Raw genomic sequence first — 23,510 nt, 5'->3', positions numbered from 1 at the left:
TTCTGCTTACAGAGATTAGAACTGCTTTTGTTTTTTTTCTTCCTTGCAGATTAAACACACCTCGACCAGTGGGCATCACTTCTCCATCTCAGTCAGGTAGAGACCATGTTTTGCCCAAATATAAGCGTGAGATAAATAAATATCCTTTTCCATAAACTATAAACCATAAGGAAGATGATTTCCTCTCAGAAAGTATAATGTGATTTTCCTATTCTTATGTATGATACGGAAAGGCCAAACTCGCAGATACTAACTTGCAACAGACAGGCTAGGCAAAACAGGGCACACCATTAATGGCAACTTTTCATCCTCTGTTTTATTCCCTTTTAGTTGCTCCACGACCCATTTCTCAGCATAGTAGCCAAGTGGTCAGGTGAGTAGAAAGCTACACAGAAACATTAAAACTGTTGGCAGAAGATGGAAGATGTGGCTGAGATAGGGACTGAGGAGACTTTACGTCTATAAAAGTTTAATACCAGGTTTGTTTGCTTTTCGTCTTTGTTTTACTTCATACAGTCGGTCCTCCTCAGTGGAGTCTACCCCTTATAGAATGGCTGGCTTTAGTGACTTGGGACAAGTAAGTAATGTTTACATTGTCTTTCCAGACTGAGATTTCTAATGCTAAATGAAAGCCAAGATTAAAGCAAGAATATTAAACTTATTGGTTTTGGCATGAATTATCTCTCTTTTGGCAATGCAGACCTGATATTAGAAGTGGACCTAATTCATAGCTTGGAATGAATAGAGGTGAAAATAGTGAACCACATTAACAGTGTCCATCATGTTCATTTTGGAAAGATTAAAATGTGGGTCTTTCTTGGATTTGTGTACCCACTCTGGGAGAACAACATATTCTTCAGTGTATACATAGCATGAAATATAGAAGCCAGAGAATCAGGATATATTTACTGTTACTTGTCCCTCAGGGAGCCAGAGGTCTTCAGGGAAGGAGCACTCCGAGGGATTCTTTTACTGGTAAGAGGGGGAGAAAAAAGTTTTCAGAGATCAACATATTCTATAAAACTACCAGCAGATTTTGGGTTTTCTGTGCATAATATAATGCCATTTTACTTCCTTTTTCTCTGAACAGTGATCCCAGGTATCCAGACATTAATTTTGAATAATATTTCTGTTCTCAAACTGATAGGGAGAAAATTGAAACTTGAGTAATAGAAAGTCTTCGAAACCTTCTGGTCAGGAGAGAGAACTTTTGAGTAATTGACTTGGGTTTTTTTTAACTGCCACAAGATGGCAGTAGAAGTTAGATCTAAAAGAAGATTAGCTAGATGTCAATTATGTTAGCCTGAAGAGTATCTCCTTCTTCAGTTCAGTTCAGTTCAGTTGCTCAGTCATATCCGACACTCTTTGAGGCTCCATGAACTGCAGCATGCCAGGCCTCCCTGTGCATCACCAACTCCTGGAGTCTACCCAAACCCATGTCCATTGAGTTGGTGATGCCATCCAACCATCTCATCCTCTGTCTTCCCCTTCTCCTCCTCCCCTCAATCTTTCCCAGCATCAGGGTCTTTTCCAATGAATCAGCTCTTCACATCAGGTGGCCAAAGTATTGGAGTTTCAGCTTTAACATCAGTCCTTCCAATGAACACCCAGGACTGATCTCCCTTACAATGGACTGGTTGGATCTCCTTGCAGTCCACGGGACTCTCAAGAGTCTTCTCCAACACCACAGTTCAAAAGCATCAATTCTTTGGCGCTCAGCCTTCTTCACAGTCCAACTCTCACATCCATACATGACCACAGGAAAAATCATAGCCTTGACTAGACTGTGTCTCTGCTTTTTAATATGCTGTCTAGGTTGGTGATAGGTTGGTCATAACTTTCCTTCCAAGGAGTGTTTTTTAATTTCATGGCTACCATCACCATCTGCAGTGATTTTGGAGCCCCCCAAAAATAAAAGTCAGCCACTGTTTCCACTGTTTCCCCATCTATTTGCCATGAAGTGATGGGACTTAATACCATGATCTTAGTTTTCTGAATGTTGAGCTTTAAGCCAACTTTTTCACTCTCCTCTTTCACTTTCATCAAGAGGCTCTTTAGTTCTTCACTTTCTGCCATAAGGGTGGTGTCATCTGCATATCTGAGGTTATTGATATTTTTTCCGAGCAATCTTGATTCCAGCCTGTGCTTCTTCCAGCCCAGTGTTTCTCATAATGTACTCTGCATAGAAGTTAAATAAGCAGGGTGACAATATACAGCCTTGACATACTTCTTTTCCTATTTGGAACCAGTCTGCTGTTCCATGTCCAGTTCTAATTGTTGCTTCCTGACTTGCATACAGGTTTCTCAAGAGGCAAGTCAGGTGGTCTGGTATTCCCATCTCTTTCAGAATTTTCCACAGTTTATTGTGATCCATAGAGTCAAAGGCTTTGGCATAGTCAATAAAGCAGAAATAGATGTTTTTCTGGAACTCTCTTGCTTTTTCCATGATCCAGTGGATGTTAGCAATTTGATCTCTGGTTCCTCTGCCTTTTCTAAAACCAGCTTGAACATGAGGGAGTTCACGGTTCACTTATTGCTAAAGCCTGGCTTGGAGAATTTTGAGCATTACTTTACTAGCATGTGAGATGAGTGCAATTGTGTGGTAGTTTGAGCATTCTTTGGCATTGCCTTTCTTTGAGACTGGAATGAAAACTGACCTTTTCCAGTCCTGTGGCCACTGCTGAGTTTTCCAAATGTGCTGGCATATTGAGTGCAGCACTTTGACAGCATCATCTTTCAGGATTTGAAACAGCTCAACTGGAATTTCATCACCTCCACTAGCTTTGTTTGTAGTGATGCTTCCTAAGGCCCACTTGACTTCACATTCCAGGATGTCTGGCTCTAGGTGAGTGATCATAGCATCGTGATTATCTGGGTTGTGATGATCTTTTTTGTACATTTCTTCTGTGTATTCTTACCACCTCTTCTTAATATCTTCTGCTTCTGTTAGGTCCATACCATTTCTGTTCTTTATTGAGCCCATCTTTGCATGAAATGTTCCCTTGGTATCTCTAATTTTCTTGAAGAGATCTCTAGTCTTTCCCATTCTATTGTTTTCCTCTATTTCTTTTCACTGATTGCTGAGGAAGGCTTTCTTATCTCTCCTTGCTATTCTCTGGAACTCCACATTCAAATGGGTATATCTTTCCTTTTCTCCTTTGCTTTTTGCTTCTTTTCATAGCTATTTGTAAGGCCTCCTCAGACAGCCATTTTGCTTTTTTGCATTTCTTTTTCTTGGGGATGGTCTTGATCCCTACTCGTGTACAATGAGAACCTTCACGAACCTTGGTCCATAGTTCATCAGGCACTCTATCAGACCTAGCCCCTTAAATCTATTTCTCACTTCCACTGTATAATCATAAGGGATTTGATTTAGGTCATACCTGAATGGTCTAGTGGTTTTCCCCACTTTCTTCAATTTAAGTCTGAATTTGGCAATAAGGAGTTCATGATCTGAGCTACAGTCAGCTCCTGCTCTTGTTTTCGCTGACTGTATAGAGCTTCTCCATCTTTGGCTGCAAAGCATGTAATCAATCTGATTTCCGTGTTGGCCATCTGGTGATGTCCATGTGTAGAGTCTTCTCCTGTGTTGTTGGAAGAGGGTGTTTGCTATGACCAGTGCGTTCTCTTGGCAAAACTCTATTAGCCTTTGCCCTGCTTCATTCTGTACTCCAAAGCCAAATTTGCCTGTTACTCCAGGTGTTTCTTGACTTCGTACTTTTGCATTCCAGTCTCTTATAATGAAAAGGACATCTTTTTTGGGTGTTAGTTATAAGAGGCCTTGTAGGTCTTCATAGAACTGTTCAACTTCAGCTTCTTGGGTGTTACTGGTCGGGGCATAGACTTGGATTACCGTGATATTGAATGGTTTGCCTTGGAAATGAACAGAGATCATTCTGTCGTTTCGGAGATTGCATCTAAGAACTGCATTTCGGACTCTTTTGTTGACTATGATGGCTACTCCATTTTTTCTAAGGGATTCCTGCCCGCAGTAGTAGCTATAACGGTCATCTGAGTTAAATTCACCCATTCCAGTCCATTTTAGTTCACTGATTCCTAGAATGTCAACGTTCACTCTTGCCATCTCCTGTTTGACCACTTCCAATTTGCCTTGATTCATGGACCTAACATTCCAGGTTCCTATGCAGTACTGCTCTTTACAGCATCGAACCTTGCTTCTATCATCAGTCACATCCACAACTAGGTGTTGTTTTTGCTTTGGCTCCATCCCTTCATTCTTTCTGGAGTTATTTCAACATTGATCTTTAGTAGCATATTGGGCACCTACTGACCTGGGGAGTTCATCTTTCAGTATCCTGTCTTTTTGCCTTTTCATACTGTTCATGGGGTTCTCAAGGCAAGAATACTGAAGTGGTTTGCCATTCCCTTCTCCAGTGGACCATATTCTGTCAGACCTCTCTACCATGACCCAGCTATCTTGGGTGGTCCCACACGGCATGGCTTAGTTTCATTAAGTTAGACAAGGCTGTGGTCCATGTGATCAGACATAAAAATATTGCAGAGAAGAAATACTCTGCAAAACTCCAACTTAATTTCTTGTCTCTTTCCCCTTAGAACTAGTATTCTTACTACTGTTTTGTAAGACATTAGTCAGTCCATAGAGAATACTTATCAGAGAGGATTTCCCTTTCTTTCCCAAGAGGCAATTTTTAAATTCACAGATCTCTTCCTGAAATAGCCATTTTTGAAATTCACCAAATAGTCATCCTTTGATTCTTTCATACTCACCCCTTTGAAGAGTAGGTGTTTTAGCTTATTTCTGTCAAGTTAGTAATACTCTCTTTTATTCCTGATTTTAGTTATTTAAGGCTATCTTTTTTTCTTGGACAACCTGGCTAAAGATGAGTCAAGTGTTTTAAACAACTCTTAAGAAGGAAGTTTTAAAAATTTGTTATTGAGCTATAGTTGATTTATAATATCATGTAAGTCTCAGGTTTACAGCATAGCAATATATGTATATATATTTCAGATTCTTTTCCTTTTAAGTTATTGTATAATATGAGTATAGTTCCCTGTGCTATACAGTAGGTTGTTGTTGGTAATCTATTTTAACTAACTATACATAGGAAAATCCATGGACAGAGAAGCCTGGTGGGCTGCAGTCCATGGGGTCGCTAAGAGTCGGACACGACTGAGCGACTTCACTTTCACTTTTTGCTTTCATGCATTGGAGAAGGAAATGGCAACCCACTCCAGTGTTCTTGCCTGGAGAATCCCAGGGACGGGGGAGTCTGGCGGGCTCCCGTCTGTGGGGTCACGCAGAGTTGGACATGACTGAAGTGACTTAGTAGCAGCAGCAACAGCAGCAGCATACATAGTGGTGTGTATATGTCAGTCCCAGCCTCCTAATTTATACCTCCCATTATCCGCCCAGGATTAGTGAATTTTGTTGATCATTTCAGAGAACCAACTCTTGGTTTTCTTGATTTTTGTCTGTTATTTTTCTATTCTCTATTTCATTTATTTCTGCTCTAATCTTTTTCTTTCCTTCTGCTTTTGAGTTTAGTTCTTCTAGTTTCTTAAAGTGGAAGGTTTCATTGTTGACTTGAGATCTACTTTTTTAATATAGATGATTACAGTTATGTTTCACTCTGAGCGCTGCTTTCACTGCATCTTTCAGGGTTTAGTATATTGTGTTTTTGTTTCCATTCATCTCAAAGTATTTTCTAACTTCTGTGATTTTTTTTCCTTTGACCCATTAGTTATTTAGCAGTGTTGATTACCCATATAATTGTCAATTTCCCAAATTTCCTCCTGTTTTTTATTTTAATTTCATTTCACTGTTGTTGGACAACATATTTTGTATGATTTAGATCCATTTAACTGTGTGGCCTAAAGCATTGTGTATCCTGGGGAATGTTCCAGGTACACTTGAAAAGAATGTATATTCTGCTGTTGTTGGATGGAGTGTTCTGTAGATGTCTGTTAATTAGTTGGTATATAGTGTTGTTGTGTTTTAAAAAATGTTTATTTGTTTGGCTGCAACAGATCTTAGCTGTGTTGTGGCATGCAGGATCTTTCATTGTGGTTTCTCTCTGGTTGTGACTTGGGCTCCAGAGTGTACGCTCTGTAGTTGTAACCCATGGGCTTAGCTGCCCCACAGCATGTGGGATCTTAGTTCTCTGACCAGGGATCAAACTTGTGTCCCCTGCATTGGAGAGCAGATTTTTGACCACTGGACTACCAGGAAAGTCCTTATAATGTTGATCAAATCTTCTGTTTTCTTGGTGAACTTGTCTAGTTGTTTTATCCATTATCAAGGAGTATCTTAATTTCTCCTTCATTTTTGAAAGATAGTTTTGCTGGATTTAAAACTTTTGGTTGACATTGTTTCATTTAGCATTTTGAATATGTTATCCTCTTATGTTCTGGCCTCCATGGTTTCTGAGGAGAAATCAGTGCCAGTTTATTGAGAATCTCTTGCATGTGATGATGGCTTCTCTTTTGCTGCTTTCAAGGTTCCTCTTTCTTTCTTTTTTTTTTTTTCTGGTCTTTAGCTTTCAACAGTTTATTATGCATCCAGGTATGGTTCTCTTTGATTTATCATCTTTGGGATTTATTGAGCTTCTTGGATGTATAGATTAATATTTTCATCAATTTGGGAAGTTGTCAGCCCTTATATCTTCGGATAATTCTCTCTGTCCCTTGTCCTCTGTTTTCCTTTTGGAACTCCCATTTGTATGTGCTGGTATGCTTGATGGTATCTCATCAAGTTCTCTGAGGCTCTGTTCATTATTCGTCAGTCCTTTTTATTTGTCTTCCTCAAACTGGATAATCTCAATTGATTTATCTTCAAATTTGCTGATTCTTTCTTCTGCCTGCTCATATCTCTAGGGCAGTTTTCATTTTAGTTAACTTTACTTATCAATTCCAGAATTTATATTTACTTAGTATTCTCTGTTTGGTGAGACCATTGTCATACTTTCATTTAGTGCTCTAAACATGGTTATCTGAATATGTTTAAAATAGTTCGTTTAAAGGCTTTCTCTTAAAAGTCTAATGTATCTGTGCGTGCATGTGTGTGCGTGCTAAGTCACTTAAGTTGTGTCCAACTCTTTGCAGCCCTATGGACTGTAGCCCACCAGCCTCCTCTGTCCATGGGATTCTCCAGGCAAGAATACTGGAGTGGGTTGCCATGCCCTCCTAATGTATCTGCTGCTGCCAAGTCACTTCAGTCATGTCCGACTCTGTGTGACCCCATAGATTGCAGCCCACCAGGCTCCCCCATCCCTGGGATTCTCCAGGCAAGAACACTGGAGTGGGTTGCCATTTCCCTCTCCAATGCAGGAAAGTGAAAAGTGAAAGTGAAGTCGCTCAGTCATGTCTGAGTCTTATCGACCCCATGGACTGCAGCCTACCAGGCTTCTCTGTCCATGGGATTTTCCAGGCAAGAGTACTGGAGTACTAGGTTGCCATTGCCTTCTCCGCCTAATATATCTAGGCTTCCTCAAAGACAGTTTCTACAGCTTTTTTCCTTTACTTTATATAGGTTCTAGTTTCTTGTTTCTTTCATGCCTTATAATTGTTGAAAACTAGACAGCTAAATAATATAACATGGCAACCCTAAAAAATCAGATACTTCCTCCCCCTCCAAAGTTTGTTGTTGTTTGTCATTGTTTGTTTAGTGACTTTCTAAAACTAATTCTATAAAATCTGTTTTCTTTGTCATATGTGGCCACTGAAGTCTCTTTTCAGTTAGCTTAGTGGTCAGCTAATGATTGGACAGAGATTTCCTTAAACACCTGATACCAATACATCTCTCAGCGTGTGTTAAAGGACTGTATATTGAGGTGCACTTTCAACACTCAGGCAGTTGACTTCTGTGCCATAGCCTTCCCTTTCTGCTTGTGTGACCTCTACGTAAGCCCAAGATGACAGCTTAGGGTCTTTTTAGGTCTTTCTTGAGCATGCATATAGCCCTGTGCACACGGCCTCGATTCCCAAGAACCTGTTGTTCCTTTTCAAAGTCCCTGAAGACAGCTCATTCCATAGCTTTCTTTTTGATGCTTTTTGATTAGCCTTTTATTTGTTCCAATTGATAGTCACCTCAGGCAGCCTAAACAAATGCCTCTAATTGTTTGCAACAAACACTCCTGGGGGAAAAAAAGGCTTTTCACACTTGGTGAACTCTAAGCTCCAAGTCCTGGTAAGTTTGGCACTTTGTTGTGGTTCAGTTGCTAAGTCATAAACTCTTTACGACCTCACAGACTACAGCATGCCAGTTTGGCATCAGTTCAGTTCAGTTCAGTCGCTCAGTCGTGTCCGACTCTTTGCGACCCCATGAACACGCCAGGCCTCCCTGTTCATTACCATCTCCCGGAGTTCACTCAGACTCACGTCCATTGAGTCAGTGATGCCATTCAGCCATCTCATCCTCTGTTGTCCCCTTCTCCTCCTGCCCCCAATCCCTCCCAGCATCAGAGTCTTTTCCAATGAGTCAATTATTTGCATGAGGTGGCCAAAGTACTGGAGTTTCAGCTTTCGCATCATTCCCTCCAAAGAAATCCCAGGGCTGATCTCCTTCACAATGGACTGGTTGGATCTCCTTGCAGTCCAAGGGACTCTCAAGAGTCTTCTCCAACACCACAGTTCAAAAGCGTCAATTCTTTGGCGCTCAGCCTTCTTCACAGTCCAACTCTCACATCCATACATGACCACAGGAAAAACCATAGCCTTGACTAGACGGACCTTAGTTGGCAAAGTAATGTCTCTGCCTTTGAATATGCTATCTATGTTGGTCATAACTTTCCTTCCAAGGAGTAAGCATCTTTTAATTTCATGGCTACCATCACCATGTGCAGTGATTTTGGAGCCCACAAAAATAAAGTCTGACACTGTTTCCCCATCTTTTTCCCATGAAGTCATGGGACCGGATGCCATGATCTTCGTTTTCTGAATGTTGAGCTTTAAGCCAACTTTTTCACTCTCCTTTTTCACTTTCATCAAGAGGCTTTTTGGTTCCTCTTCACTTTCTGCCATAAGGGTGGTGTCATCTGCATATCTGAGGTTATTGATATTTCTCCCAGCAATCTTGATTCCAGCTTGTGTTTCTTCCAGTCCAGCGTTTCTCATGATGTACTCTGCATATAAGTTTGGCATCAAGTCAGGTCAAATAAAGGCAGCCGTGCAAGTGAAGACAGGTGAAGTAATGAGAGTTTTCTGGGATGAGGCTTTGAAAGAGTTCTAACCCCATTCCATCCCCTATGATGACAGCCAGACTGTTGGTTTTCAATGCTTCCATTGACCTGGAGAGGGAAAAGTGGGACTAGGGCAAGTTAAAATGTCACAAAGCTCACTGTTTACTCACATTCAGTTATTTTTCTGGAATAAACTTTCCCCAGCTTGTTAAAAACCCCTTGTTAATTTCTAGAATTCTGAGAAAAGTCGACTCTGACAATTTTTGCCAGATTTCTCATTCCTTTTATGGAGAGACTCTGTGGAGGTCCTCACTCTGCCATTTTTACTGATGCCACCAATTTAACGACCCATTGTGTTTAGACATTCTTTCTGGTCATCTTCAACTTAGAGGGGAAATCAAGGCACAGATACATTGGAGCACATCAGGGCAGTGTGCTCATGATCCTGACCTACAAACTCATGAAAGGGAAAAGACAGTTCCATAATGATCCACTGCTAGGTGATTTGTGGGCTTTTTCATGTGCCTTTAGCCCCAAAGCCTAACATATATACTGAAAATCTTTGATCCCCAGTTCCTTTGCCCTGGCCCCCAAAATATCTGGATCTCTTTTCAGTTCGTGGATTATCTCACAGACTCGTTTTTATGCTTTCCAGAAACCCCTTCACCGGCTTCTACTCACAGCCTATCTTATAGGTAAGGCACACTGTGTTTCCTTTCACTTGAGATGTTCCCACTGACATTCTGCCAGCAGCCCTGGAGTTATTATCTCCATTTACCTGTACTACTGAAATTTATAATCAACCTTGGAAACAAAAGAGAAGATTGAATAGTACTGTGTCTAATGCACATCTAAATTATTTAATTGTATTCTCAGTTGCAAGTAGGGGATTTATTTCCTCTATGGCTTAAATGTATAGGCTCTTCCTTTACACATGCTTTTTACTTTAACTTTTCCTTTTTTCTGCTGATGCTCTTGTTTCCCCTCTTTAGAGCTTCATCTGCCTCCTCTGGACAGGGAGTCTTTTCTTTCAGACCGTCTCTAAATAGTGGGGATTCAGGTCACACAAGAGTCTTCACCCCTAATAATTCAGGTAAGTTAATTTAACATTCCTAAAGAAGTAGCGCTTCAACTATTGACATATATACTGAAATAACGATTTCAAGGTGAAAAGAAGTTGAGATTGTTTTTTTTACGTGCTATTCTAGACCCTGGAAAAGCATTGTCTCAAGTTGTACTCCTTAATTTTCTTAACACCATTTCCTTCACTTTGGATTGTGAAGGTAGGCTTTGGATTGTGCCTAATTTTCACTCATCCCTTATACAGGTCTGCTGTAATATTTAACCAGAAGATTGGCTTGTAATATTAAACTGTTCTTTTTTGTTTGTTTGTTTTTGTCTGTTGCTTTTGAGATCCCTCTGTTGGAACACTGTTGGGAGCTCAGTGCTCAATGAAAATGATAAACCAGCATCTTTTTTCTCCTCATGTTTTCCAACATACTTTTGCTACCAGTCCTTGTGATAAGGGTCTATCATTTTCCTTAGCTCACCAAAATCTTGATATTGTCTTTACGTCTTTCTATTCATAGTTAAATTCAAATCTCAGAACTCCATGTCAATACCCCATCCTCAAACGAAAATAATGGACCTTATAAGTCACCTCTTGAGTTACTTAGCTAACAGCCTTTTCTCTTCTGAGTAGTATACTACAGATTAAGAACTACTTATTTAACCTGATCAATAAATAACAATACTGAGGAAATATCCCAGGAAGTTATCTTTCATCATCCCATTCCATCCTTAAGGTCAGAGGCAGAACAGAACTACACTGGGGAGCCTTCCTGGTTTCCAGCTACCAGTCCTACAGGTGAGCTAGTCTAATGTCTCCGCACATGCAAGCCTCAGTTAGGCCTGCACAATAAATGCCTCATTCTGGTGTCTTGTTAAGGTGATAAAATGTAACCAGTGAAGAGGGAGGTGGATTTCAAGTGTGGTAATTTTTCAGAGTGGTCTTAGTTTCAAAGATTCTAATCTACTGTCAGATTAGCCTCCTGGTTTGGGGTTTAAAAATTAGGTCACACAGTTGTTGTTGTTTAGTCACTAAGTCATGTTTGACTCTTTGCAACCCCATGAACTGTAGACTGCCAGGCTCCTCTGTCCATGGGATTTCCCAGGTAAGAACACTGGAGTGGGTTGCCATTTCCTTCTCCAGGGGATCTTCCTGAGCCAGGGATCCAACCTTTGTCTCCAGCATTGTCAGGTGGATTCCTTACTGCAAGGCTTTAAACTGAGAGGTCTTGGCCACGGTGAACCTAATAAGTATGCTAATACAAGTAACATTCCCCAAAGTTTCACAGATAAAGATTTTCAATGGAATATATCTTTCGGCTAGAGGTACTGAATGAACTAGGGAAAGCCATTTTCATTTCTCCAGAGAGAACTAGAATAATGTTTTGTAAATTTATGAAACTATGATTCTGATTCAGAAAACAAGAGGAAAAGGGCACGGGAACAAGAAGAAAGGTTTGTAAGGAGCTCTCTTATAAGTTTAAGTCTTGGGTTTTTGAGAATATTTAGACCAAGCTCCTGGTGACCTACTAAGGTAGGTAAATATTTTGCTGTCAGACTTCAAAATGCCCTTTATTTTTATCAGCAAGAAATTAGAGTCACTCCTTAAAAGGCAACACTGGGGGAAATAACATCCCTCTGTGTGTGTGCATGCTAAGTAGCTTCAGTTGTGCTGGATTCTTTATGACCCTACGAACTGAGAGCCTGCCAGGCTCCTCTGTCCATTGGATTCCCAAGGCAGGAATACTGGAGTGGGTTGCCATGCCGTCCTCCAGGGTATCTTCCTGACCCAGGGATCGAACCCACGTCTCCTGTGGCTCCTGCCTTGCAGGCAGATTCTTTACTGCTGACCCACCAGGGAAGCCCCTCTAAGATCCTTGTAAATGGAGGGATTAACCCACAGGTGAAAAAAAGACTTGAGACATATAAACCATCTGCAACTAAATGTTCATTTGGACCTTGATCGAAGTACACTGTATAAAACCATTTATGAGGCAGTTGAGGAAAACTGAATATTTAGTGGACATTTGATTAAAGAGCTTTTAATGGGTTTTTTTGGTAGGCATGATGCTATTGTGGTTGTTCTTTTAAAGTCTGTCTTAAAAAAATAAGTCTATCTTTTGGAGATGCATACTAAAACATTTATGGATAGAACGTTACATGATTGTCCTACTTTTGCTTTAGCTTCATCTAGTGGAGCAGGGCAGTGTGAGGGAGCAGAAAGCAAAGAAAATTAGCCATGAGTTAACTGTTGAAGTTGGGTGATGGGTACATGTGAATTCATTATATTACTGTTTTTGTATTAAGAGTTATTGAAGAAAGTACCACTTACCCAGAGACATAATTCTCCCTCCCTGGTAATGGCCTCTGGGTATGGTAGTCATGTTCCAGGTTTCCCTGGTTTGATTTTAGAAATATTCTGCCTTATCACTATAAACCAACTGAAACATTCCAGTTTCATGAGTAGCAACATAGCCTTTGTCGCACTGGTTGTATCAAATCTTACAAGTTTTCTTGCAATGGAAAAAACTATGGGGAAGCAACAGCAATGGTTTACTGTCATGCTAAACTTCATATAATGACTGAAAAGGGCCTTACTTGCCCTTTTTGATTATAAACGCCCTTAACTGCCTTCCTGTCCTGTGCTGCAGAATCTCTACCAACAGAGGCAGATGGGATTAGCCAGAGGGAGAGAAGCATGGAACACTCCCGGATAGACCACCTTCAAGGTCTCACCTATGCATACTGCTGAAGTATGGACAGAGGCATCTCATACTCACTTAGGTGTGATGCCCTTGGAAAATGTACCCCTGCCTACGCTCGTTTCATTGTGTACTTTCTGTCTTTCAATCTTGACCCTATACCGCTGTATTACTTCCTATGAAAGTGATCAGGTCAGTCCTTCAGGAAGATGTTTACTATCTCTCCCACAGGATACAGATAGCTCCCTTGTTTCCTGCAACTTGAAACAAAGGTTATAAAAAGAATTCTTGGCATCATTGGGGGGTGGTGTGGGGTGATATACTTATTAACCATGTTTTATTTATGGATTTCACTTTTTAGCTTTGTGTATATTCTCCCATTGTCAGTTAACAAGCAGTAACTCTGTTCCTTGTCCTATTATAATTTTTCTATTTCCCTATTGTTTCCTCTGTACCTAGATACTGTTAAATATGTTGATTTTCCTTTCTGTTTCGTAACAGTTGGAAACACAGGCTTGAAGCCCTACTAAAGTATACAGATAATGAAACAAAGAGGATGCCCTTTTACTGCTACTGTAACTCTGTTGATGTCGTAAACTCTCAAATGGTGGGATAAGCAAAGAACATTACCACTGAGATCAAACATTTATTCTTCTTTGGGTAGTAAGGGGTAGAAATGAGGAATTAAATGGGTGGACCATAGGCAGGTATACCTTAAGTGAAAATACTGGAAAACTGAAGAGAGCATCCGCTAGAGATAAATTAGGTCTTAGGAATGACATGGTAGCTGAATAGGATCCTATTATGTTTTCTGAAACTGAGCTTATTTTTAAAGGCATTTCTAGACTCCCCCTCTTCTGAGAGAGAACCTAAGCTATAGCAGGTGTGGAAAGCAATCTGCCTATTAATAGGTACTGATCTATTTCAAGTTTTGTTCATTTACTTTACCTCAGTATATCCTGCTGCTTTGAAAATAAAAAGTATACTAAATCAGAAAGTGGATGAATTTGGTTCCATTAATCTTTAAACCAGAGAAATGGCAAAGTGGAGAGAGAAACAATTTTATTTTTGGCCTTTTTATTATTAGTCTAGCAATTTGGGGCTTCCACTCTTTTATTTCTAGATGGTTAACCCACTGATATCTTTATATCTGACCCCAACTGATGAAAACCACTCTAAAACATAAGGACTTCTGTCCTCAAGACAGATATTATAAACGGGGTAAAGTCTCTTTTGTGGACACAGACCAACACCAAAAAGATTAAAAAATCAGTTTCTGTCAAACTAGGCAGGTGGGAGTGTCAGGTTTGTAAAACCAAACCTGGAATCTATCTGGACTGTCCTCCCGAACAGCAGACACCATTCCCTCTCCTTTACTCCTCGGTAATCTATAATTCTACTTTTTTAAAAGGACATCTCCCCTAATTCCCTCCAATAAATATCCAGTCTAAATTATTCTCCACCCAATTATTAAACTTTTTCACAAGCTCCGGGGGGAAGATTTACCCTGAGACAAACAGTGAACAGAATGGGGATTTTTGGAAAGGTACAAGGCATAGTGGTCCCAGTATCAGAAATGAAAACATTCTGCTCCCTGTGAGATTCAAAAAGCAGCAGGAAAACACAGAAAATCAAGCTGGTATGAGGAGAGGAAGTATTTGCGATTGACTGGGACATAACTGAGATTCTTAGCTGCATTAATGCATGAACTTGTGTTCAGAGAGAAATGAGGTGCAAGGCAGCCTTATATTTGGGGAAAATGCTGGGACTGGGGTCGTATTAGAAACTTTCCTCCTCCTTTACAGAACTCCATGGCCGTGGGCCAAAGCCTAGCCTCTCTGTAGAATAGTAAGGTGAAAGAACAGGGATATGAAAAGAGCATGAGCCTTTTCCCAGACCCATAGCAAGCCCCTCAGTGAGATTGGAGGCCTAGATTTCTGCCCGTCTGATCCCCACCTCGTTTTGTACTCCATGGTCATCCTCCCGGGTCTACCCTTACTATATCCCTGTCCCCCACCCTCAAGAACACAAAGTTTTTCAGTTCTTTGCCACAAGGTAAGTTAAAAAGAAAATAATGTGGTTTCTTTGTTTAAACAGTTAACTAAGTTGGTTTGTCTTTTAGTAACAGACCTCCCCTCCCCCAGCCTCCCACTCAGTCCTGGATGATCACATCATCATCATCGTCGTCATCGTCCTCCTCCTCCTCCTCTTCATCATCTTCTGGCAGTTCCTCCTCTTCCTCTTCCTCCTCTTCATCTAGACAGACCACCACTTCAGCTGGCTCAGGTAATCGAGAGTCAAACCAATCCAGTACCTGCTGGGTGCTAAGCCTTGATGCCTGACTCAGTTGAGGGATATCACTTTCCCGGAGCTGTTGGTGGGTTGCCCAGTACCTCTCCAAGGGTCGTATATCCGGTGGGGGCGGGGGATTTGGCAGAGGTGGTGTCTCAGCCCATTCATTCAAGGAGCGGGTTGAAGGTGGTGGTGTAGGAATTGCTGGATCCTGGAAGCTAGGGGCACCAGGTACTGCATTGTCCCGAAACCATTTTAGTTGCCCATGCTTCAAGGCATAGCGTGTGTCACCAAACCACTGAATAATCTCAGGCCGAGGTAAACCAGTGATCTGCTCTAATTTATGGTAATCCTCACGCCGTGCCCATTGGCACTGTAGAAAAAACGATTTGAGGATAGCCAACTGCTCTTTGGTTTTGCGCTTGGTCTTTCGCTGGCGTTGCATGTCTGGGGAAAGATACTCTGCAGGGCCAACCCTACCTGATGCTGAGTTATGCCTTAGCCCCTGGGGCCAAGCTGGCTCCAGCTGTGGGGGTAGTGCCTGTTCATTGGGTGACAGTGGTTGTGGGGCACAGCCCAGTGGCTGGAGGGACTTAGAGGTGGCAGGAGCTCCATTAGCCAGTCCCTGGAAAGAGGAAGAAGAGGTAGAGGAAGGAGGAGTCACATTAGATGCTGACTCCTTCTTACAACTACTGGCAAGTAATGAGATGGATTTGGGCTTATCCCGAGCATGGGGCTGGTGGACAGCTGTGGCATGGTTCCAGGAGGCAGTACCTAGGCTGTGTGACTGGTCGGGACACCTGCCTGCCTGCTCCTTGGAGAGGCCACTGCATTGATGATCCTGCCAAAATTGCGATTGATGGGGGAATGCTCCACTGCCAGGTACCATCAGGGTCTCCTTTGCTTTCTGGTGATTCAGTGGCTCCTCAGGCTCTACCTTCAATCCTTTCATCTGGGTGGGCTCGCTAAGAGTCAGGGGCACTATTCCAAGACCAACTTGTTCCGGAGGTGGCACAGGAGAAGGAGGCACTTCCTCTGGGGGCCGCCCTGCATGATGAGTAAAAGAGAGAAGGGATTTGAAATGGAGTTGGTCCCGATGGTAGACTACTCGGGCTCGAGTCTCTTCAATTTCTTCAGATGACCAGCTAATGCCACAGCGAAGGCGCTGGGCCATGAACCAAGTCTTGACTTTCTCCATCTGCAGCCCATAGCGCAGGCAAAGAAGGGCAATATCTGCTAAACTGGGGTAGGGGAAGTAGCTGAAGGTTTGGAGCAAGTGTTCATTGCTGTCCAGCTCACTGGTCTGGGCTGCTTGGGTCCACACAAGCTGTAGTTCCTCAGAGATTGGAGGGAGGCAGATGAGGCCCGCAGGGGAGCTATTAAGGCTGCTGGCCTCTTTATTAGGAGGCATGGTGCTTTCTGATTTGTGCCCTTCAGAGATAGCTGTAATAAGAAGAGAAACAGCTCGATCACTGGGGTTCCCCTTTCAGGCCATTGCTCAATTTCTACCAAACAAAACGTTGGGCTCCAAAAACAATTTTCTATGTGTACTGTACTGGATTGCTTTTAAAGTGTTTAACAATTTCTCATTTAATTTTCATAACCTTATAAATCATCAGAGCCTGCTATAATTCCCCCTATAGGTATGAAAAAACCAAAGTCCAGAGAAGTTAAATTATTCCAAGGCACAAAAATAGTGAGTGTTGTCACCAAGATGATAACCTGACTTCTGAGGTTAAAAAAAAGGAAAACATCCTTAGAGCCTTTATCTTTCCCCTTCAAATTCACTTCACCCTCTAAGTTCATGCAACAAGAGTGACAGAATGAAGATTCACCTAGAAAACCCAAAGAGATGTATGTAATCTCAGAACACTTTAGCTCCTAACAGATTATTTCTTGAGTTATCTCTAGATTATCTCTAAAATGTGGAAAGATTAGGAATACAATGTGTGAGAATCTAGAAGGTACAGAAGGTAGAACAGCACTGTCCCTCTACCCAGCTCCCTTTTCTTTTCTTCTTTTCTTGGTGGTGGAGTGTTGCGGGAAGGTGACTGAGTTTAATTTTTTTCTAAGTCTCATTAGGATGAGATGGGTCAGTGATCTGGGATGAATGGAGTTCCCCTTGGTTTTGATCCGGAGAGGGTAGAGGGAGGTGAATGTTTCCTTCCCCAAGACTTCCGCAGAACAAAGGTTATTCCCCTTTTTCCCAGCCTTTGTCTCTTCCAACTGCTGTCTCTCTCCAGGAAGCCTAGAGAGCTCCCTCAGACCTTAACAGCCGCCTCCACACAGGGCGGGAGGCCTGCAGCTCTTATCTCTTCAGTCCAGCTTTTCTTCTTGGAACCAGGTGGGCAGGCTCATTATAAACTGTAACCAGGTCCTGCAAGCTACCCAGTGGCACCAGGGCTCCCAGGCTCAACATGGGTGTGGGGACTGAAGAGAAAGCCTCTGACTGTGCTTTATTCCTGGAAACCTGCCCAAGCTATTTCCCAGAATAATTCTGGGCCCCAGTTTGACTTTTTTTTTTTTTTTTTTTTGCCACGTGGCTTGTGGGGATCTTAGTTCCTCAACCAGGGATTGAGCCCATGCCCCTGCATTGGAAGTGCTGAGTACTAACCACTGGGCCACCAGGGACTTCCTGGTGATGGAGTTTTAACTCAATTCCCTGTTAAATGCTCCCTGTGTGGGCATTAGAGACTAACATTATCTGTCACCCTTTACTTTTCAAGGACTCCCATCTGAGTTTACAAATAGTCCCTCTAACACATTACGGAGAGGACAGCATGCCTATGTAAAAGTTACAGATAGAGCAGTGTAATATCGGAAATTTTATATGATGAACAGAAAAATTTGGCAGCATTCTAATGCATGTCACCATTCCCTTTTAACAAGAAAATCTTAACAAATTGAAGGCCATGCAGACCTTGAATGCAATACAGTTTGAGAACCTTCAGAGGGTAAGTGGAGGCAGCATGGCATAGTGGATATGAATGTGATTAAGGCCAGCATTACATAGGAAGTTTGAATCCCAGTTCTGTCTGAACTTACAGGCACCTCAGTTTCCTCATGTGTAAAAACTGAAGATAATGTTGAGCGTATGTAAAGTTACATATGTTTTTACAGAGCACCTACTGTGTGCTAGGTGTTGTATAGGCGGGGCCTAGAGCTGTTAGAGGTAGAGGTCTAGGGAGAGACAAATCTGAGATGAATCACAGCTTCACCACTCCCGAGAGTGCTTGCTGAAGCCTTAGTTTCCCATCAGAATAAAAGGTGATAACAGCATCTACCTGCAAGGTTATGACTAAAAAAATGCAACTGACATTATGCCTATACTAAAGGCTCAATAAATTAGAGTTTTTATCATTGCTTCAGCATCATGGGATGATTCTGAAATAAAGTAATGCTCCTCCTAGGCAACAGGGGAAGTGAGGCAAAGATGGAATATTTTAAATTACTGTATCCAATCTGTTATTGCAGAGTCCTAATTCTAATGGGGGAAACCAGGGTATCTGATTTTGTACTTTTTATATTTGGGGAGTTGGATATAATTCCAGAAAAGATTTTGCTGCTTTTTTAAAAAAGTATCAAAATGACTGCTTTAGAACTGAATCTATAATTTAGATATAAATCCTTTTTGATTGCTGCCGGGTGAATTTTGATTGCTGCTACCCAACAGGTTCATCTCAAGACACAGCTGAGTGGCTGTGAGGAAGTGCCTGCATGGGTAGGTACTTAAAACCACCATTTGGAAGTTGTGGCCCACCAGGAACACCACTACATCTAAGCTGGAGAATACTTGATGATCCAACGCTCGACACCCACTCAACCTTATTCGTGCCCTATTTTTTTAAGGTCGTGGCGACAGTTTAGACGTGAGGAAAAGGTAGCACAAGGAATAAAGCAGTCCAGTGTGAGGTGAAGACTGCTAGACAGGGAATAAGGCAGGTGCAGGTACCAGCTGACAAGGAAACAGGTTGCTTTCATTCGTGTGGTCTGCTATCCTTAAGATTCTCATGGCTTGATAGTTCAGTGTAACAGTACTGCAAAGGTCATATTTGGTGTACTGCATACATCCACATTTCTTCAGTAACACAAAACACAAGTTGTGAAAGACTTTGATACAGAATGGTGCCTTAAAATTAGGACACAGCAGTAGAGCTGGTACCTCCCTGGAAGAATCTGGCTTTGCTATAGGAGGAAACTAGAACCAGTTCATGAGAACTATAACAAAGAGGGTAGATCCTACAGTAATCAAAAGCACAGTGAAGGCACTATAGCATCTTGTGTCCTTGTACCTCATTTGGAGAAAGTAGAAAAAGAAAGAAATCAAAGCTGGAGAAATAAGGACTCCTCTGGGCAGAGGTGTCAGTGATGGTGGTACTATCAATTCTGAATTTACTAAATCTGTTACCATGCCAGATATGTCCTACTGCTACTTAAGTCACCAATAAAAAGTACAGAGTCAAGGCCTGTACTGAAATAAGTCAAAGCCTTATTTCCCTTTGGGCTTTCCATATCCCTGGACAGAAGGCAGAAAAGTATTAATGGGCTGCCTTAAACTTCTAGTGTAGGTGTTCACACAAGGTTAGGAAAAAGAGATCTTCAGAACTTGAGCCTAGGTTGGGAATTTCCTGGTGGTCCACTGGGTAGGACTCCACACTTACACTGCAAGATGCATGAGTGTGATCCCCTGGTCAGGAGACTTAAGATCCCACATGTGGCATGGTGTGGCCCAAAACAAAAATCTTGAGCCTAGGCTTATGGTTAAAACAGGTGACAGTTCAAGTGAAGACCAGATATGAGCCTGCTAAGTTATCTAAGTCTTTATTCAGAGAACTGAAGAATGTTCCTGAGTGAGATGTGTTTTCGTGATAGTTTTCAGGGCCTTAAAGGACATTTAGTGATACTCAGTTCATGTGCTTCTCACTTTTTGGATCATGACTCTCTTTGACAATAGAAGTTAAAGGTTCTCAGAAAGTTACGACTTACCTCGCATCCCGCCCCAAACATTCAAACTTACAGATTATAAATTATTATCTCAGGGGATTTACTGATTGTCCAGAAGCCCCTGTTAGAAACTCTGTCCTATGTCCTCCCAACTTAGTAAAGGCATGGTCGTAATTGCTTTAAGAAAACAGTTTATGAATGAATGGAACAAGTGGTTGGAAGGCTGAAAGAGAATGTAAATTAGTTTAGAAGGGACTAGGTACTAGTGCTATTAGCTGGACAGAAGCGAAAGATGTTCAGTTGGTCTAGGAGCTTGGTTTAACTGATCCCCACTGGATTACATAATCAATACCCACAGTGCACTGGACACTAGAGGCTGGTAGCCTAGTCTCTAGCATGGCAAAGTCATCTGCTTCCTTCAGCTGCCCTATGTGCTGAGGCCAGTTATGTGTGATTCCAAATCTGCTTATGCCCCTTGTTTTTCTCTATATAATTAAACATCCTATAAACCTATGAAAATTAGTGCATTAAGAATTGGTTCTGAAAAAAAAAGTCAAATGCTTTGGAAAGACATAATACAAAGAAATGCACATTAAAAAAAAATTGTTGAGTTGGGAGAAGGCAAGAAAACTGTAAAAGACTGGAGGGGCAGGAGACTTAAAAATCTCAAAAGTATTCTGCATTCATATTGCTTCAAAAGTGTTTAAATTCAGTCTCCACTTTAAAGAAACCAAACCTGGAAATCACAGATGATGATGCAGTGGTTCCAGTCTGACTGCATATTAGAAAAATTCCCCGGGGAAACTTAACCCACGCTATCCACCTCGTTCTGATTTACTTAGCCTGGATTGGGGCAGATGAAAGTAGTTTATTTTAAAGTTCTCAGGGTGCAGCCAGATTAGAGATTTGCTTATGTAGTTGATATTAGAAAGACAATTGGGACTGCCAATCAGCAACACAAAGAAAACGCTGGGACACTTACCCAAGAAATTGGTGAGATGAATGTACTTTTAATGACAATGCTTAGGATATGTATGCATCATTTTAAAAATTCCCTACTTTCACTGGCTTACTTTCAATTACTGCCACCTACCTATCCTCAGCATAAAAAGCCCTTCAAATGTATGGTGAGAAGAGGGTTCATATAAAATATATCATCTGGGTCCACATTACCAAATAGGTCTCAGCTTGAGTCTTCTTTCAGTTTAGAAGTCTCTGATTAGGAGGCAACACCAGGAACCTTTGAGGACTCAGGTTTTCACTTTTCTGGTTGGTTTTCTGAGTATGGCTGGGTAGGGGTCAGAAGGGGCAGTTTCTCTCAAACCTTTCATTCCCAAAGGCCATGCTCCCCAGGAATAAGGCCAGGTTTCTGTACGTGTGTTGAAGTCGCCAGGAGGCAGTCATGGAGGGGAGGAGGGGAGGCCTGGGAAGGAAACGTTTCTCCTATCCTCCATTTCGCAGGCAGTCTAGAAGGCTCCAAACTGGGTCAGAGAACAAAAAGTTGCTGCACTTGGGGCAATGAGCCCCAGGGAGCAGGCAAATCTCAACCCTCCCCTCGCCAAGGGCGTCCCAACCCGGCCTTCCCCTCCTCCTATACACCCACTCACCCTCCTCCAGTTAAAACAGGGAACCGAAAAGTCCTGAGGAGAAAGGAGAGAGAACCGGACCACTTCGAACCTAGAATTCTCCTCTTCCCCCCAGCGCGGAGATGGGGCTCCGGAGGTCGGAGATCGTACAGGGACTGCAAGGGGAAGTCGAAAGGGCTGGGGATCACTCACCGCAGTCCAGCCCGGGCGGCGGCTCCCAGCCTCGCACCATGGGCCGGGGGGAAAGGGGGAGAAAGGGCAGGGGGCCTCCGGGGTGAGAGTGGGGTTGCTGCCCGGCGCGGCCTGCTCCGAGCCCACCAGCGCGGAAGGCCAGGACCGGGACTGCACCCCCTCCCCGCCCCCGAGAGCGCGCCCGTCTAGCCCAGCCCTGCTCCAGCGAGTTGGAGGCGGGGCGGATGGGTGGGGTGGGCTCCAGGGGTGGTGCCAAGGTGGCCCGAGTTTTGATTGGTGGGCGCAGGCAGGCGGGCCCTCGCGGAAAGGGCTGGGCCGGCCATTGGCTGAGTGGGTCTCGGTTGAAGTCGGCTATTGGGTGCGTGGGCCTCAGCCGGGATGCCTATTGGCTACATGGGACAGGGAAGATGTCCCCCCCAGGCTAGGATGTCGTGAACAGTACCCCCTCCCACCCTTGCCGTATGGGCGCCGGATCTTCGGTGTTACGCTGGGCAATGTTCCGCCTGGAATTCCCCAAGAAATTCAAAGCAGTTTGCTGAACTGTCCAAACCGCCTACAACTACTCCCTATTTGTTTCCTCCGGAAGGAAGACTTTTTCAGTATCCCTTTGCCAGCTTCGTACAGGAGACAAGCGTTCCCAGCCTGGGGTCAAACCGTCGTCAGCAGCGTCAACTGTAAACGAAGCGCCTACAGCAACCGTTAACTTGTTCTAGAGATGGATCAAGTGTCTTGCTGCTAAGTCGCTTCAGTCATGTCCGACTCTGTGCGACCCCATAGACGGCAGCCCACCAGGCTTCCCCATCCCTGGGATTCTTAAGGCAAGAACACTGGAGTGGGTTGCCATTTCCTTCTCCAAGGCATGAGAGTGAAAAGTGAAAGTGAAGTTGCTCAGTCGTGTCTGACTCTCGGCGACCCCATGGATTGCAGCCCGCCAGGCTCCTCTGTCCATGGGGTTTTCCAAGCAAAAGAGTACTGGAGTGGGGTGCCATTGCCTTCATCAAGTGTCTTGACCACCCAGAAAAATGAGGATCCTAGCAGCCTGGCACCTTCCGCCGCTTCCTGGGTCCAGTTGTCACCAGACAGGTGTTCTCAAATATGAAGTCCTAGAGGGGGTCACCTCATTAGGTCTTGCCAGCTCCCCTCAGGCCCTTCCTCTGCCCTAGTAAAGACTACCTGGAGTTGTGCCTCATGTTGGGGGGGCCTTGGTTTTGCTGTCAAGAGAGGGATTATAATAAAACGGGCTTTCCAACGACTCAGTATTCCACACATTCCAAAATTCTAGGCCAAAAGTTTGTATAGTTAGGATTCTCAGTCTTCTGACCAAAACTTGGGAACAATACTTTCTGAAATGACTCTTCTGTTCTCATGATAGTCTTCTGTTGTTTATTTAGGTCACAATAGCTTATATACTTACAATAATTTATTATGCCCTGTATTCCACAGATCTCGCCACTCCCCATATACCCCGTAAAAAGTCAACCATCATAACTGATACTTCTGATTCTTCATTGCTCCACGCTAAGGTCTAAAGCTCTTTAAAGATTGCCAAGCATGAGAAATGTATCTCT

At 42.8% G+C, this 23,510-nt stretch overlaps 2 protein-coding genes across 18 annotated transcripts in view; one reads left to right on the top strand and one right to left on the bottom strand.

The window, feature by feature from the left end:
- Nucleotides 1-13,925, top strand: part of RNF212B (ring finger protein 212B) — a 60,254-nt gene extending 46,329 nt beyond the window's left edge. For 10 of the 15 annotated variants that reach the window (XM_069597735.1, XM_069597731.1, XM_069597741.1 and 7 more), the window contains 8 exons: nucleotides 50-96; nucleotides 331-373; nucleotides 517-577; nucleotides 927-975; nucleotides 9,814-9,853; nucleotides 10,151-10,251; nucleotides 10,964-11,025; nucleotides 12,878-13,925. In XM_069597735.1, coding sequence (XP_069453836.1) covers nucleotides 50-96; nucleotides 331-373; nucleotides 517-577; nucleotides 927-975; nucleotides 9,814-9,853; nucleotides 10,151-10,251; nucleotides 10,964-11,025; nucleotides 12,878-12,943 — 469 coding nt within the window. In that variant the 3' untranslated portion in view covers nucleotides 12,944-13,925. Of the gene's footprint in view, nucleotides 1-49; nucleotides 97-330; nucleotides 374-516; nucleotides 578-926; nucleotides 976-9,813; nucleotides 9,854-10,150; nucleotides 10,252-10,366; nucleotides 10,543-10,963; nucleotides 11,026-12,877 lie in introns of those variants that run through there. The other 5 variants (XM_069597730.1, XM_069597736.1, XM_069597739.1 and 2 more) reach the window with 2 other exon arrangements.
- A 48-nt stretch (nucleotides 13,926-13,973) lies between these two features.
- Nucleotides 13,974-22,166, bottom strand: HOMEZ (homeobox and leucine zipper encoding). Of its 3 annotated transcripts, XM_069597728.1 has the most exons (3): nucleotides 21,943-22,145; nucleotides 21,772-21,804; nucleotides 13,974-16,663 (listed from the first exon to the last, which is right to left on the bottom strand). In XM_069597728.1, exon 3 carries the CDS (start codon nucleotides 16,629-16,631, stop codon nucleotides 15,081-15,083), a length of 1,551 nt encoding a protein of 516 aa, XP_069453829.1. In that variant the 5' UTR covers nucleotides 16,632-16,663; nucleotides 21,772-21,804; nucleotides 21,943-22,145; the 3' UTR covers nucleotides 13,974-15,080. The 3 variants fall into 3 exon arrangements, with proteins under 3 accessions (XP_069453829.1, XP_069453828.1, XP_069453830.1); XM_069597727.1 differs by having other exon boundaries at nucleotides 21,772-22,166; XM_069597729.1 differs by lacking the exon at nucleotides 21,772-21,804 and having other exon boundaries at nucleotides 21,943-22,149.
- Nucleotides 22,167-23,510: the final 1,344 nt, after the last annotated feature.

This window comes from Ovis canadensis, chromosome 7 (assembly GCF_042477335.2).
Source record: "Ovis canadensis isolate MfBH-ARS-UI-01 breed Bighorn chromosome 7, ARS-UI_OviCan_v2, whole genome shotgun sequence".
Classification (NCBI taxonomy): Eukaryota; Metazoa; Chordata; class Mammalia; order Artiodactyla; family Bovidae; genus Ovis; species Ovis canadensis.
Note: the sequence above shows the minus strand (reverse complement) of the source record. Positions and strands in the feature narration are given on the sequence as shown.